Below are 13,631 nucleotides of genomic sequence, written 5' to 3'. Positions count from 1 at the left end.
ACCAGAGAAGACAATGGCACCCCACTCCGATACTCCAATACTCCCACTCCAGTACTCTTGCCTGGAAAATCCCATGGACAGAGGAGCCTGGTAGGCTGCAGTCCATGGGGTCACACAGAGTTGGACACAACTGAGCAACTTCACTTTCAGTTTTCACTTTCATGCATTGAAGAAGGAAATGGCAACCTACTCCAGTGTTCTTGCCTGGAGAATCCCAGGGATGGGGGAGCCTGGTGGGCTGCCGTCTATGGAGTCGCACAGAGTCGGACATGACTGAAGCGACTTAGCAGCAGCAGCAGCAATGTTAATGATATAACTGCTGGCATTGTAAATTGTAGACTATTTCACTGACATTGTAAATTGAAGTATTGATTGAGTAAACTAATGATCAGAATGTTTTCCTGATGGAAACTGACTTAAAATATTTCTATTTCTTTGCAGATCTTATATTGCACTTTAAACACACCTAAAGTTGACATGGGAAAACTCTTGGGAGCACAAATAGGTCTTGAAGATTTCATATTTGCCCACATAAAAGGGATCAAAAAAGAAGTGAATGTGTACAAATCTGAGGATTCACTTGGTCTCACTATTACAGATAATGGTGCTGGCTATGCTTTTATAAAGGTAAGTATTTAAACAAAACAAAACAAAAACAACAGTGTGACTTAATTGAGGGTAACACTTAAGAAAATTTACCAGGTCAAAGAAAGTTTGAAATGATCTTTAGTGAGAACTAATTCAGTAGGAATGGATGGAGTGGTAATGTTTCCTTTAAAAACTGTTTCAAAGACCATTCTTTTGTTTACCCTTTCCTTGAATTTTTTCCCCTTCAGTTTAAACTTCCTCTAGGATTTTGCATTTACAGACGAGGAAAGCCTGGCCCTGGTGCCTACTCATCCATATGGGCTCTTGTACATCTGTAAGCTCATCATCTGGTGACTTCCATGTTGATTTCCATTGATTTAGTGTTATTTCGAAGTGCATATTTATTTGGCCACCTATTTTAAACAAGGCTCTTTAAAAATTTCTAAACTATGTACAATTGGTTCTTGAACAACACTTTTGAACTGTTGGGTTCATCTATATGCAGATTTTGTTCAGTAGGAAATGTTATACTATAACAGTCTATGCTATGCTAAGTCACTTCAGTAGTGTCCAAGTCTGTGCAACCCCATAGATGGCAGTCCACCAGGCTCCCCCGTCCCTGGGATTCTCCAGGCAAGAACACTGGAGTGGGTTGCCATTTCCTTCTCCAATGCACGAAAGTGAAAAGTGAAAATAAAGTCGCTCAGTAGTGTCTGAGTCTTAGAGACCCCATGGACTGTAGCCCACCTCTATAACAGTCTAAGGTTGGTTAAATCTGTGGATGTGGAACTGTGAATATGGGGAACTGCTGACATGCTGGGATTTTGTACAGGGACTTTCCATTGAACAAAGGGTCAGCACCCCTAGCCCCTGCATTGTTCAAGGGTCAGTTGTAATTACTTTATCTAAATACAAAGAGCAATATAGAACTGCAAAGGCAAGAAAAGGAAGTTTGAAATGGTATGAAAAACTTTTAAGAACTGGAGTGGTAAAAAGATTCATCTCTTAAATAACAATTCTATTATTATAATAAGTAGTTTTTTTTTTTTTTTGCTGGGGTGGGAGGGACATAGGGCTTGTGAGATCTTAATTCCTCCAAATTGTGAGTCCCTGTAGTGAAAGCTCTGAGTCCTAACCACTGGACTGCCAGGGGATTCCCTGTAATGAGTAATTGTAGCACTGACTGTTACTGAATGCGTCTCAGGCATGTCGCATACATTTTCTCATTTAATGCTTACAATTCTATTGGATACCATGTTTCCTTTTTAATTACTTAAAAAATATTTGGCTGCTCTGGTTATTAGTCACAGCATGTGGGATCTAGTTCCTTGATGAGATCAAACCTGGGGCCCCTGCATTGGGAGCATGCAGTCAGCCCCTGGACCACCAGGGAAGTCTCTTGATTACTTTTTTGTTGAGGTGTAACAGATATAAACCTTTAATGAATGTTCACAGATCTGTGTAAATACCGCCCAGAGCAAGGGAAATTTCATTTCTACCACCTAGAAGGCTCCCTTGTTCTCCTTCTCTGTCAATACCCTTCCCCAACAAAGGTAGCCATTAGTTTGACCTCTATCACCATAGTTTTGCTTATTCCTGAACTTCATATAAGTGAAATCACATATTACTTACTCTACTGTTTCTGGATTTTGCTCAACATGTCTATGAGGTTCATCTCTGGGTAGGCGCTATTATCAACTTATTATTTTATAGACATAGAAACAGGTTTGGGATGGTTAAGCAGCTTGCCCAAAGTTATGCAGCTAGACAAATTCAGGATTTGAATCCAAGCTATCTGATTCCAGAGCTGGCGGTCCTAACCACTGAGCAAAGAATTACTAATGAATTTTCTTCATACTTTTTTTTTGTCCAAACAAAATAAAAAATTTTGCTGATGCGTCGTCATCGTTGAAAAAAACTAGCCTTAGGGAAATTATCCTCTTAACTGTGAATAGTGCTTTATTTAACTTCCCACTTGATAGAACAGCTATTTTTAGCTCTGCAAAAGATATGACTCTGCTGAAGGTTGAGTGGGTGACCAAATGGAAAATCTGTGAGTTGGGAAAGTCATGTGGGATTATCTGGGGGAAGCTCAGGACATGAGGCACATGGAGCAATGCCTTTCTAATGTCAGCAGGGAAGGGCTTGGAAGTTTTGCAAACACGCATGGAGTTTTTAGATCTTAGCCTCTGATGTCCAGAGCTGTGTTTCTATTTTTTTATGCCTCTTCAAACATGTGCCTGCCTCAGAGTACTAGTCACTAGCCCCATGGAGACAGAGAACATGGTGTCAAAGAGAAAGTGGAGTCTAAGCCAAACCTCTGGCTTATAGTTCAACTTAGAAGAGAGATGAATATCATACTGCATAAAAGATTGATGTGTTTTTTTAAAAGTTAAGAGGGGATGATTTCAAACTTCTTGAAAGTTGTAATAATACAAAGAACTCACACGATACCCTTTACTCAAAAAAAATTTTGCCATTTGTCATATTTGCTTAATTCTCTTTCATGTATATATATATGAACACACTCAAATCTATATGTAAATTTTCCTGAGCCATAGGAATAAGCAGAATGCACATATAATATCTCTTTATTCCTTAATAATTTAAAAATGTAGTTTTTAAGAACAAAGATATTCTCTTCAATATACCTACAGTATAGCTATAAAATTAAAAAAATCTAATAGTGATACAAAACTCCCAAACTAATCTAATGTTCATATTGCAGTTTTTATCAGTTGTCCTAATAATGTATTTTTCCTGGTATAATTCCGATCCAGGATCATGTATTTTATTTAGTTATCATGTCTTTTTAGTGGTCTTTAATCTAGAACATGGAGAAGGCAATGGCACCACACTCCAGTACTCTTGCCTGGAAAATCCCATGGACGGAGGAGCCTGGTAGGCTGCAGTCCATGGGGTTGCTAAGAGTCGGACACGACTGAGCGACTTCAATTTCACTTTTCACTTTCATGCATTGAAGAAGGAAATGGCAACCCACTCCAGTGTTCTTGCCTGGAGAATCCCAGGGATGGTGGAGCCTGGTGGGCTGCCGTCTATGGGGTTGCACAGAGTTGGACACGACTGAAGCGACTTAGCAGCAGCAATCTAGAACAATTCCTCAGCCTTTTATAGGATGTCCCTTAACGTGGACTTTTCTGATGTCTCTTCATGTTGTGAAAGAGGTTATTGTGCATTTTTGGCATGAAAAGTAAATAAGTGATGTTGTGTCCTCAGTGTATTACGTCAGAAGGTGCATTTTATTGGTTTGTCTCAATATTCATGATGTTAATTTTTGTCCCTTGTGTACTCAGTGTCTGCCAGTCTTATTCACTGCAAAGTGATGTTTTCCTTTGTAATATCTGTGGGGAGATACCTTGAGATTATGTATATATCTTGTTCTCTTACTTGCACCCCACAGATTTAGCATCTATTGATAAGTCTTGCCTGACTCATTTGCAAAATGGTGATTTTTATAATTTCATCATTTCCTATATTTCTTTAAAACATTCTAAGAAAGCATGCCACTTATTTATTATCTATTAGCAATATGGTACATGCTTAATTGTTCAGTCATGTCTGACTCTTTTGTGACCCTTGGAGCTCCTCTGTCCATGGGATTTTTCAGGCAAGAATATTGAAGTGGGTTGTTAATTAAAAAAAATCACCTATGGACACATGATTTTTTAAAATTAATCTTTATTGCTATACAGTTGATTTACAATGTTGTTCTAGTTTCTGCTATACAGCAAAATGAGTCAGCAAAATGTATACATACACATTTATCCACTCTTTCTTACATTCTTTTTCCGTGTACGTCATTACAGAGTATTGAGTAGAGTTCCCTGTAGATACAGTAGGTCCTTAGCAGTTATGTATTTTTTGTATAGTAGTGTGTATAGGACACATGATTTCTCATTCAGTGGGTTCATTACAATCATTTTTTTTATTTTTATTTTTTAAATTTTATTTTATTTTTAAACTTTACAATATTGTATTGGTTTTGCCAAATATCATTTGTTTTGATGCTCAAATTTCCTGAGGTTTGGTCTGCAGGAGTCCCATCCAGACAGCTCCTGTATCCTTTTGATCTGCCTCCCATAATTTTATTGAGCAGTTCCTTCTTTTCTGGTACAACAAGATGTTCTAAACTCATCTTTTATCTTCTTTTCTCCAGACTGAAAATCAGCCATGTGTTCAAGGAACTCTTTTGTTTGTTTGTTTTCAGTGAGAACTGGTATTTCAAAATCAAGATCTGAGTGCTGGTTGCATGCATTCGTTGCTACCAGTGTGTCACTGTTTTAGATCCTTTCAGGTGCCATATAAGAGGTTCAAAACATGTATTTTAGAAATTATGAATTCATAATTATGCCTTCAGTTCTAATCCTGCCTCACAGTGTTCTTCCTTGGCTTCCCAACTGAAATATTTACTTTCAAAATTATTGAAATATTTACTCATTTCCTTAGTTCTGTAATATGCACAAAACAGTTTCAGAATTGCTATATATTTGTACTCTGAAAAATGAACCTATTAAGAGTTCAAGATTTGTAGGGACTTCCCTGGTGGTCCAGTGGTTAAGACTCTGCACGAATTCAGTCCTTGGTTGGAGAACTAAGATCCCACATGCCATGTGGTGTGGCCAAAAGATTAAAAAGATTTCAAGGTTTGTATGTCCTTTTTGTCTTTAAATGCATGTATACAATCAAAGTATTCTCTTCAGGAGTTATGTGGAATAGGTTCTCACTTTCTCCTCCTCCCTTCACCCCATAATCTTTATTCATTTGAAATACTGTTGAATCCGTTTGCTTCTCTTTGAATTGAGGTTTTCCTCTCATGTTGATTTAATTTTCTGAATACATAAAATGATTTCAAAAGTCAAAACTATAATAAAAGTTGTATTTATAAATGTCATTCCTTCCCTGACTCCCATTACTCATTTCCCCCACTCCTTAAAGTAATCAATTTCATTAATTTCTGGCTCACTCTTCCAGTGTGATTTGCCAAGATAAGCAGAAAAAGTGGAATGTTCCAAGAGTTTGCATGTCATCCTTGTTCAGGGGCTATTCTAATCTCTGTGTGGTTCCAATTTTAGTGTATGTGCTGCTGAAATGAGTACTTCTATGCTTTTAGCAGTGGTTGGAAGTCAGAGTAGGTTGATGTAAGGGGATTCAGACAAGGGTAAGGAGGCAGGAGTCCCTGATTAAGAAGGCAGAGCAGTGTGGCCCACAGGACCATGGGCTTTAGAATCAAGCCTGTTTTCACTCTTGTTTCCATTTATTTACATGCTGGGTGACACCTTAGACAAATCATTGTATGCCTTCTTTCCAATAGCAATATTAGCACCTACTTTATATGATTATTTGGGTATAAACTAATGATATATCTGCAATGTTTGAGAGTACCTATAATTGATAGCTAATATCTTAATAACAGCAAATCATCATATAATTAGGAGATGAGACTGATGGCAGAGAGATGTATTTAATAGTACTGCATGGTGCTCACACTAGAGGGGTTGGATAAGAGGGGTGGGAGGGAGGTCTAAGAGGGAGGGGTATATGTATACTGATGGCTGATTCATGTTCTTGTATGACAGAAATCGATACAACATTGTAAAGCAATTGTCCTCCAATTAAAAACAAATTGAAAAAAAATAGTACTGCATGCTGCTGCTGCTGCTAAGTCGCTTCAGTTGTGTCCGACTCTGTGCGACTCCATAGGCAGCAGCCCACCAGGCTCCCCCATCCCTGGGATTCTCCAGGCAAGAACACTGGAGTGGGTTGCCATTTCCTCTCCAATGCATGAAAGTGAAAAGTGAAAGTGAAGTCGCTCAATCATGTCCGACTCTAAGCGACCCCATGGACTGCAGCCTACCAGGCTCCTCCGTCCATGGGATTTTCCAGGCATGGTTCTCCTAAATGAGCCTCTTCAGGTGGAGAGACAGCAGACTTACATATTTGTAACTTTTGTAGCCAAATGTTAACATTTCCCAGGAAAAAGTGTATAAATAACTTAATCAGAAAAATCATAGTATATTTACAACTAACTTTGCAAATTCCTAAAATAGTGTAATACTAGAGTTGGGGTACATTTTCTATAAAGGGTCAGATAGTGAATATTTTAGGCTTTTTTAAAATTTAGGGTCATACAGTCTTTGTTGCAACTACTCAACTTGACATTGTAGCACAAAAGTTATATACAATACTTAATAAATATAGATGTCTTCCAGTGAAACCTCATTTATGAACACTCTAATTCAAATTTTGTATAATTTTTGCATGTCATAGATATTATTTTATTTTTTCCTGACCACCAAAAAAGGTAAAACCATTTGTAACTCATCAGTTGTATAAAAGCAAGTTGTAGACCATACTCAATGTGTGAACCATTGTTTGCTGATTCCTAGTTTAAGTGAAGAAAATACTTTTAGATTCAAAATAAAGATAAGGCCTTTACCATGCAATTAAGACATGAAAATCTAACTGACTTTGAATTAAAGTAACTTATAAATAACCACAGAATGGTCATTTTCAGAATGTCTTCATATAGAAATCTTCATGATTTGAGGTACTTTTACTTTATTAGAACTAAATCACATTTTAGCAAGATCCTCTAAGAAATATGGTATTCATTTATTTCTAACATTTTGATTGTTTAACCATCCAGAACTAATAATTAGTAAGGTTGGACATGTACAAGGTCAAGAGGTGTGGGGGGTTCTGGGATGGGAGCTAGGATCTCTGAGAAGAGGTATGTACAGTGAGAGTATAAGTGGTGAGAAGTGGTGATCTGAGAAAAGAGGTAACATTGAGATCTGGAGGCCTTGCTTGATACAGATGAAGAACAGCTTAGTAGAGGTAAGAAAAAGTAAAGTAGGAGGGTGGGAGTTGTTAAAGAATCAGAGTTCAAAGATGATAGTTCATTTTTTTCTAGCTTTATTGAGGTATAGTGGAAAGTGGAGTCGCTCAGTCGTGTCCGACTCTTTGCCACCCCATGGACTGTAGCCTACCACGCTACTCCATCCATGGGATTTTCCAGGCAATAGTACTGGAGTGGGCTGCCATTTGCTTCTCCAGGGATCTTCCCGACCCAGGGATTGAACCCGGGTCTTCCTCATTGTAGGCAGACGCTTTACCATCTGAGCCACCAGGGAAGAACACCATGTAAATTTAAGGTGTACAGTGTGCTGATTTGATACACTTATGTGTATTAAAATGACTATCAAGGTGATAGGATACATAAGCTGGGATAACTACAAACTCAAACTCTAATCCTGAGGTCAGAAGACTTTGGATTCTTCATCTGACTTTTCTTTCTTTCTTAACCAGCCATGTGGTCTTGAGTTAGTTAGATCTGGGTTGATTGGGAGTGTTTTGAGGAAAGAGCATGATGTCTTATAATTATACTACCTCTGTTTGAAACCCAGTTTGCTTGCTTATGAGCTATGCTTCTTTGATTAAGCAGTGTCATTGTTGTGCTTTGAGGTCCTCATTCACTAATGGAATATTAAACATTCCCTCCCAGGCTTATTAGGACTAAATGAAATAACTATGTACAATTTTTATTTGAATGTTTATTATTATGAACAAGGTTTGAGGTCAGTATTTGGAGGGTCAGTAGCAGAGACTCAAAGTTGCTGACCATGAGGGCAAGATCAGCTCAGACAACCTTGAATGAACGCTTGCGACTTTGAGGATGGTAGAGTGCCATCCTAGAGTTCTGATATGTGATGAGAAGATAGAGTTTTGTAATTATATGGGATGAATTTATAGAAGTTAATATAATAATGATCTGAAATATTTGGGAACTTCTAAGTTTAATAATATTGTAAATCTTATCTTCTAAAAAATATTTAAAGTTGTCTTTACATTTTGTAGCATCAAACTCTAAAGCCTGATGACAGAAAGTTCCAAGTGTTATAGAGAATGATATTAAGTGACTCAGCAAATATAAATATAGAATTAATACCTCTTTTTTTCTCCAAAGTCCTTTGTGCCTGAGCAGCACTTTTAGCAATATTTTTAACCCATATCAAGTTATGGTATGATTATTAAAGTATAATAGATTACAGAAGCTTGTCTCAGTTGCTACCTCATTCTTTATTCTATACTTAGGAAGTTGGGGTTCAGGTAACCCACATAATATAGCATCAGTGTCTCCCACTTTGCTTCTACATATGATTCACCTTATGATACCCTTCTCCGAGTTTCTTATGTTGGTTTTCCTCTCTCTTTATCCCAGATTCTTATCTGCTGGCTCTGATGATTACCTATGCTTTGATTTTTCTCTTGCTCACCTGGATTCTCACCTTGCTGCCTGCTGACTTCTGGTAATTGTCTTTCCACTCTCTGGACACTGATCTGGCTACCTGTGGCTACTCATAGGCTCTGGTTACCCTATATTCTGTTACTCTGCCCTTCATTTACTGGTTTGATTCATAGTTGTCTTTAAAATCTTTCAGTTTTATATAATGCTTATTTTATAAATAAAATGACAATAAGTCTTAAAAATGAAAAATATGTGGAGCTGAAATTTGTATACTGTAGGTCATCAAAGGAAAAATAGGTTCAAGATGTATCAAGAAATAAATTAGAATAAAAATTAAGAATGAGTTATAGATTTTCACATTCTCCAATGACTTAAAAATGGTGAGATGACAAAATATTAATTTTTTTCTTTGTTTCTTAAGCTCTAGTCTTTTGTTTAATTTCACTTATATTTCTATGACAGTTTAGAAACTCCAATTGTACTGAGTGGTATCATGTGTTGTGGTTACCCTTGTTTGTTTCTGTAGCTTGTAAGTTGAATATGGATTTACTAAAGAAAATATTGTCAGATTATGAAATTTCAAGGTTTTTTGCTTTATAATTAATTACTTGTAATGATAATAATTTCCACTTGAATTGGCATTATTGTATCATTTGCATAAAGCATTTTAACAGTTATTACAGTGAACATAGCCATGTTCTTGAAATTGGGTGATAAAAGAGAAACCTACTATAGGATTTGGTATATTGTAATGAAGTTTAAAAATTAAAAATGACTAGCCTTCCTAGGTTAGTCTTCTACAACTTGTTTTTTCTTGTGACAATATTATGGAGATGCTAGGGTACATGGGATCAGTTTTTCTCTTAACTCTTGGACACAAGGATCAATCCTCTACTGACTCAGAAGATGTTGTTATTCTACCTGATAAAAATGCAGGATACACACAGATCTATTACACAATAACAGCTGCTGCTGCTAAGTCAATTCAGTCGTGTCCGACTCTGTGCGACCCCAGAGACGGAAGCCCACCAGGCTCCCCCATCCCTGGGATTCTCCAGGCAAGAGTACTGGAGTGGGGTGCCATTGCCTTCTCCAACACAATAACAGCAGCCCCTAATAATTCTATTGGGTCATTCTCAAAAAGGATTTGTGATGCCCAGGGCAGATTGTGGCCTGCATTTTGCCGTGTTCTTCAATGCTGTTGAAGAGTTTATATATCTTCTGCTGGGTTGTTACCTGTGTAGAGTTTTGTGGAAGTTCTTGTCCCTAAACTTCTTTCAGAAATTATTAGTATTATCTTAGGGAGTCTTACGGAGAACGCAGTGGCACCCCACTCCAGTACTTTTGCCTGGAAAACCCCATGGACGGAGGAGCCTGGTAGGCTGCAGTCCATGGGGTCGCTGGGAGTTGGACACGACTGAGCGACTTCACTTTCACTTTTCACTCTCATGCATTGGAGAAGGAAATGACAACCCACTCCAGTGTTCTTGCCTGGAGAATCCCAGGGACAGGGGAGCCTGGTGGGCTGCCGTCTATGGGGTCGCACAGAGTTGGACACGACTGAAGCGACTTAGCAGCAGCAGCAGCAGGGAGTCTTACATCTCATTTTGAAAGTCTGGACTATTGATGTATTGTTTTCATACCTGTGATAGGAGGGAATGGTAACCTGCTTCAGTACTCTTGCCTGCCTGGTGGGCTACAGTCCACAGGGTCACAAAGAGTCAACAGGACTGAGGTGACTTAGCACACACGCACATACCTATGATAGAGTTGCTGCTGCTGCTTCTGAGTCACTTCAGTCGTGTCTGACTCTGTGTGACCCCATAGACGGCAGCCCACCAGGCTCCCCTGTCCCTGGGATTCTCCAGGCAAGAACACTGGAGTGGGTTGCCATTTCCTTCTCCAATGCAAGAAAGTGAAAAGTGAAAGTGAAGTTGCTCAGTCGTGCCCGACTCTTATCAACCTCATGGACTGCAGCCCACCAGGCTCCTCCATCCATGGGATTTTCCAAGCAAGAGTACTGGAGTGGGGTGCCATTGCCTTCTCCGATTATAGAGTTAGGAAATACCAATTTGACATTTCTACTTGGGTCCTAAGTTCTCCTCACCTGAAATATATAAATAAAAAGTGATATGTAAATGAAAATCCTTCTCATTGGCTCCCTGGTGGTGACTACACCTATCTACTACATATCAATTTTCTTGGTTAAGGTTGTACTAATTCTTGTCTTGGCTTTGTAACTAGGGTTTAAAGAATGTAGTCAATAGGAAAAGCTCAAGCTTTATTCTGATGTAATGTACCTTAGTGATTGAGCAACAACAATAACAATGGGTCTCATGTTGAAATGATTCAACAACAATTTTCGGTAGGTATTGTGCTAGGCACAGGGCGTGCGATGGTGAATAAGAGCATCTCTATCCCCAAGGATATTACAGTTCAGTAGTGGAGTTTGTTGTTGTTTAGTTGCTAAGCCGTGTCCAACTCTTTTACCAGCCTGTGGACTGTAACCCTTCAAGCTCCTTTGTCCATGGGAAAGTGGAGGCTGACAAGAAAATGGAAAGTTGCACTGTGGTCTGTTGAACTTGGCAAGTTGCTTGATCTTCCTGATCTAAGACATGAGACTCTCATAAAGGTTGTTAAATGAGATCGTGACTGTAAAGTGCTTAGCTTCGAGCTCAGCACATGTAGCAGAAAGTACTACAGAGGCATGAGATTAGGCACCTTGCCTAATCTTGGAGGAATGGGCTGGCAGTTGTCAGGAAAAGCTGCTCAGAGGAGATGGTGACCTGATGGAGCTGAATTCTGAATGATAAAAAAGAATGTTTGTGAGCAGGATGCTTATCTTTGTTGTTTGGTCTTCTCTGTCTTTAACTGAACATTAAGCTTCATGGATGGGTTTTTGTCAATATATTATACATAATGTCTTAAGAGCTTGAAAAGTAGTGTTGCATGTTGCTATTTTTTTTTATTATTACCCTTAATTTTCTTTCAGAGAATTAAAGATGACAGCATAATTGATTCAGTTAAAACAATCTGTGTGGGGGATCACATTGAAGCCATCAATGGAGAAAATATCGTTGGGTGGCGTCACTTTGATGTTGCTAAGAAGTTAAAGGAACTAAAAAAAGAGGAACTCTTTACCTTGACATTAATAGAACCTAAGAAGGCCTTCGGTAAGTCATTTTAGTTTATCTTTCTCAGGGAACTGAGTACTGTGATATGGTGTCATGTGCTTTTGAATATCAGTTAAGAACATAGGAAATGATAGACAACTCTACTTATAAGGAAAACAAACATAAAAGGAGAAAAAAAATGCTTAGAAGAACATTTTCTTAAAAGGGCATTTGGAGTTATGAAGTCTAATGTCTAGTGACTATGAATTTGTTCCAAGCTCGAAGAACAGCACACTGCATTGATTCATCTTGCTGAGCAGGGAGATGTTTGACTGAGCTCTCTAAACAGTAGTAACTGTCATTCAAGGACCTCAGTAGCAGAAACTGTAGTTACACATAGAATTGGTATTTAAAGTAGCTATCTAGTCTATTTTAAATACTTCCTTCAATACTTTTCCTCCACTGGCATTTTGAACTTGGCAGCATGGAATGGTAGGGAACTGCTTCTGCTTTGGTGTGGCATCTGTACTCGCTTGGTTTTAGCCATGGCAGCTGTGTTCCAACTGTTGTTCAAACCCCCAGGGCCATCTCATCTACAGGAAAATGTGCCAGCCTCTCTCTCTCACTACCCTTAATCACAGCACTATTTTAATGAGCCAAATGATGGCCTAGTGTTCATCAGTGTTAAAATATCTTCAGCAGAATCATCCTAGGCCTGCCCTTACTCATCCGTGACTCCACCTACCTTATGTTCTTTCGTCTATCGCACAACATAAAGATTCCTTATAGTTTGTTTCCAGTGTCTGTTTTCTCAGGGCAGTTAATGACAGTGATGGGAGAATGTGGCAGGTCTGGGCAATTTTATTTCCCCACCCTTAACAAGTAAGGGGCAGATCCTAGCCATATGAAATTGAAAAAATTTCTCTGGCTTCCAAGTGGTTCTGTGCCATGTAATAGAAATGTGGTGTAGGTGGCATTGCTTGTGGGAGACAGAGTTCCAAGAAGATGTCAGAAAAGGATGTCTTATGCCCTTGCTGCTCCGGGAGAGGCCATTCTAGGAACTACTGCTGCAGATACCATGATTCTAGATGGTGTATTATAGCATCTGAGCTCACTTACCACAGAGGAAGGTGGGCCAGCACTCAGATTTCCATCTAGCAGCTCCTTCTTTTTTCTTTTTTTCACTTAAAAAAACCTTTAATTTTGTATTGGAGTATAGCCAATTAACAATGTTGTGATAGTTTCAGGTGGACAGCAACGGGACTCAGCCACACATATACATGTATGCATTCTCCCCCAAACTCCTCTCCCACCTGGGCTGCCACATAACATTGAGCAGAGTTCTGTGTGCTGTACAGTAGGCCCTTGATGGCTATCCAGTTTAAATATAGCACTGTGTACATGTCGATCCCAAACTCCCTAACTATTTCTCCCCCCAGTCCTTTCCCCTGACAATGATAACTTTGTTCTGTAAGTCTGTTTTTGTTTTGCAAATAACTTTATTTGTATAATTTCTTTTTAGATTCCACATATAAGGGATGTCATATGATATTTCTCTTTCTTGGACTTACTCCTCTCAGTGTGACAATTTCTAGGTCCATCCATGTTGTTGAAAATGACATTATTTCGTTCTTTTTAATGGTTGGGTAATATTTCATTGT

The 13,631-nt window shown here is 38.6% G+C and overlaps 1 protein-coding gene and 1 non-coding gene across 2 annotated transcripts in view; one reads left to right on the top strand and one right to left on the bottom strand.

Moving 5' to 3' along the window:
* GIPC2 (GIPC PDZ domain containing family member 2) overlaps positions 1–13,631 on the top strand; it is a 100,329-nt gene that overhangs the window by 29,270 nt on the left and 57,428 nt on the right. The window contains exons 2-3 of the mRNA XM_061411494.1: positions 442–627; positions 11,850–12,030. Of these exons, the coding sequence (XP_061267478.1) occupies positions 442–627; positions 11,850–12,030 (367 nt within the window). The remainder of the gene's footprint in view (positions 1–441; positions 628–11,849; positions 12,031–13,631) is intronic.
* Positions 5,602–5,705, bottom strand: LOC133245419 (U6 spliceosomal RNA). The gene has a single exon (XR_009735683.1). It is a non-coding gene; the product is annotated as a U6 spliceosomal RNA (small nuclear RNA).

The sequence above is a fragment of the Bos javanicus genome, chromosome 3 (assembly GCF_032452875.1).
Source record: "Bos javanicus breed banteng chromosome 3, ARS-OSU_banteng_1.0, whole genome shotgun sequence".
NCBI lineage: Eukaryota > Metazoa > Chordata > Mammalia > Artiodactyla > Bovidae > Bos > Bos javanicus.
This window is presented reverse-complemented; position numbering and strand designations above follow the sequence as displayed.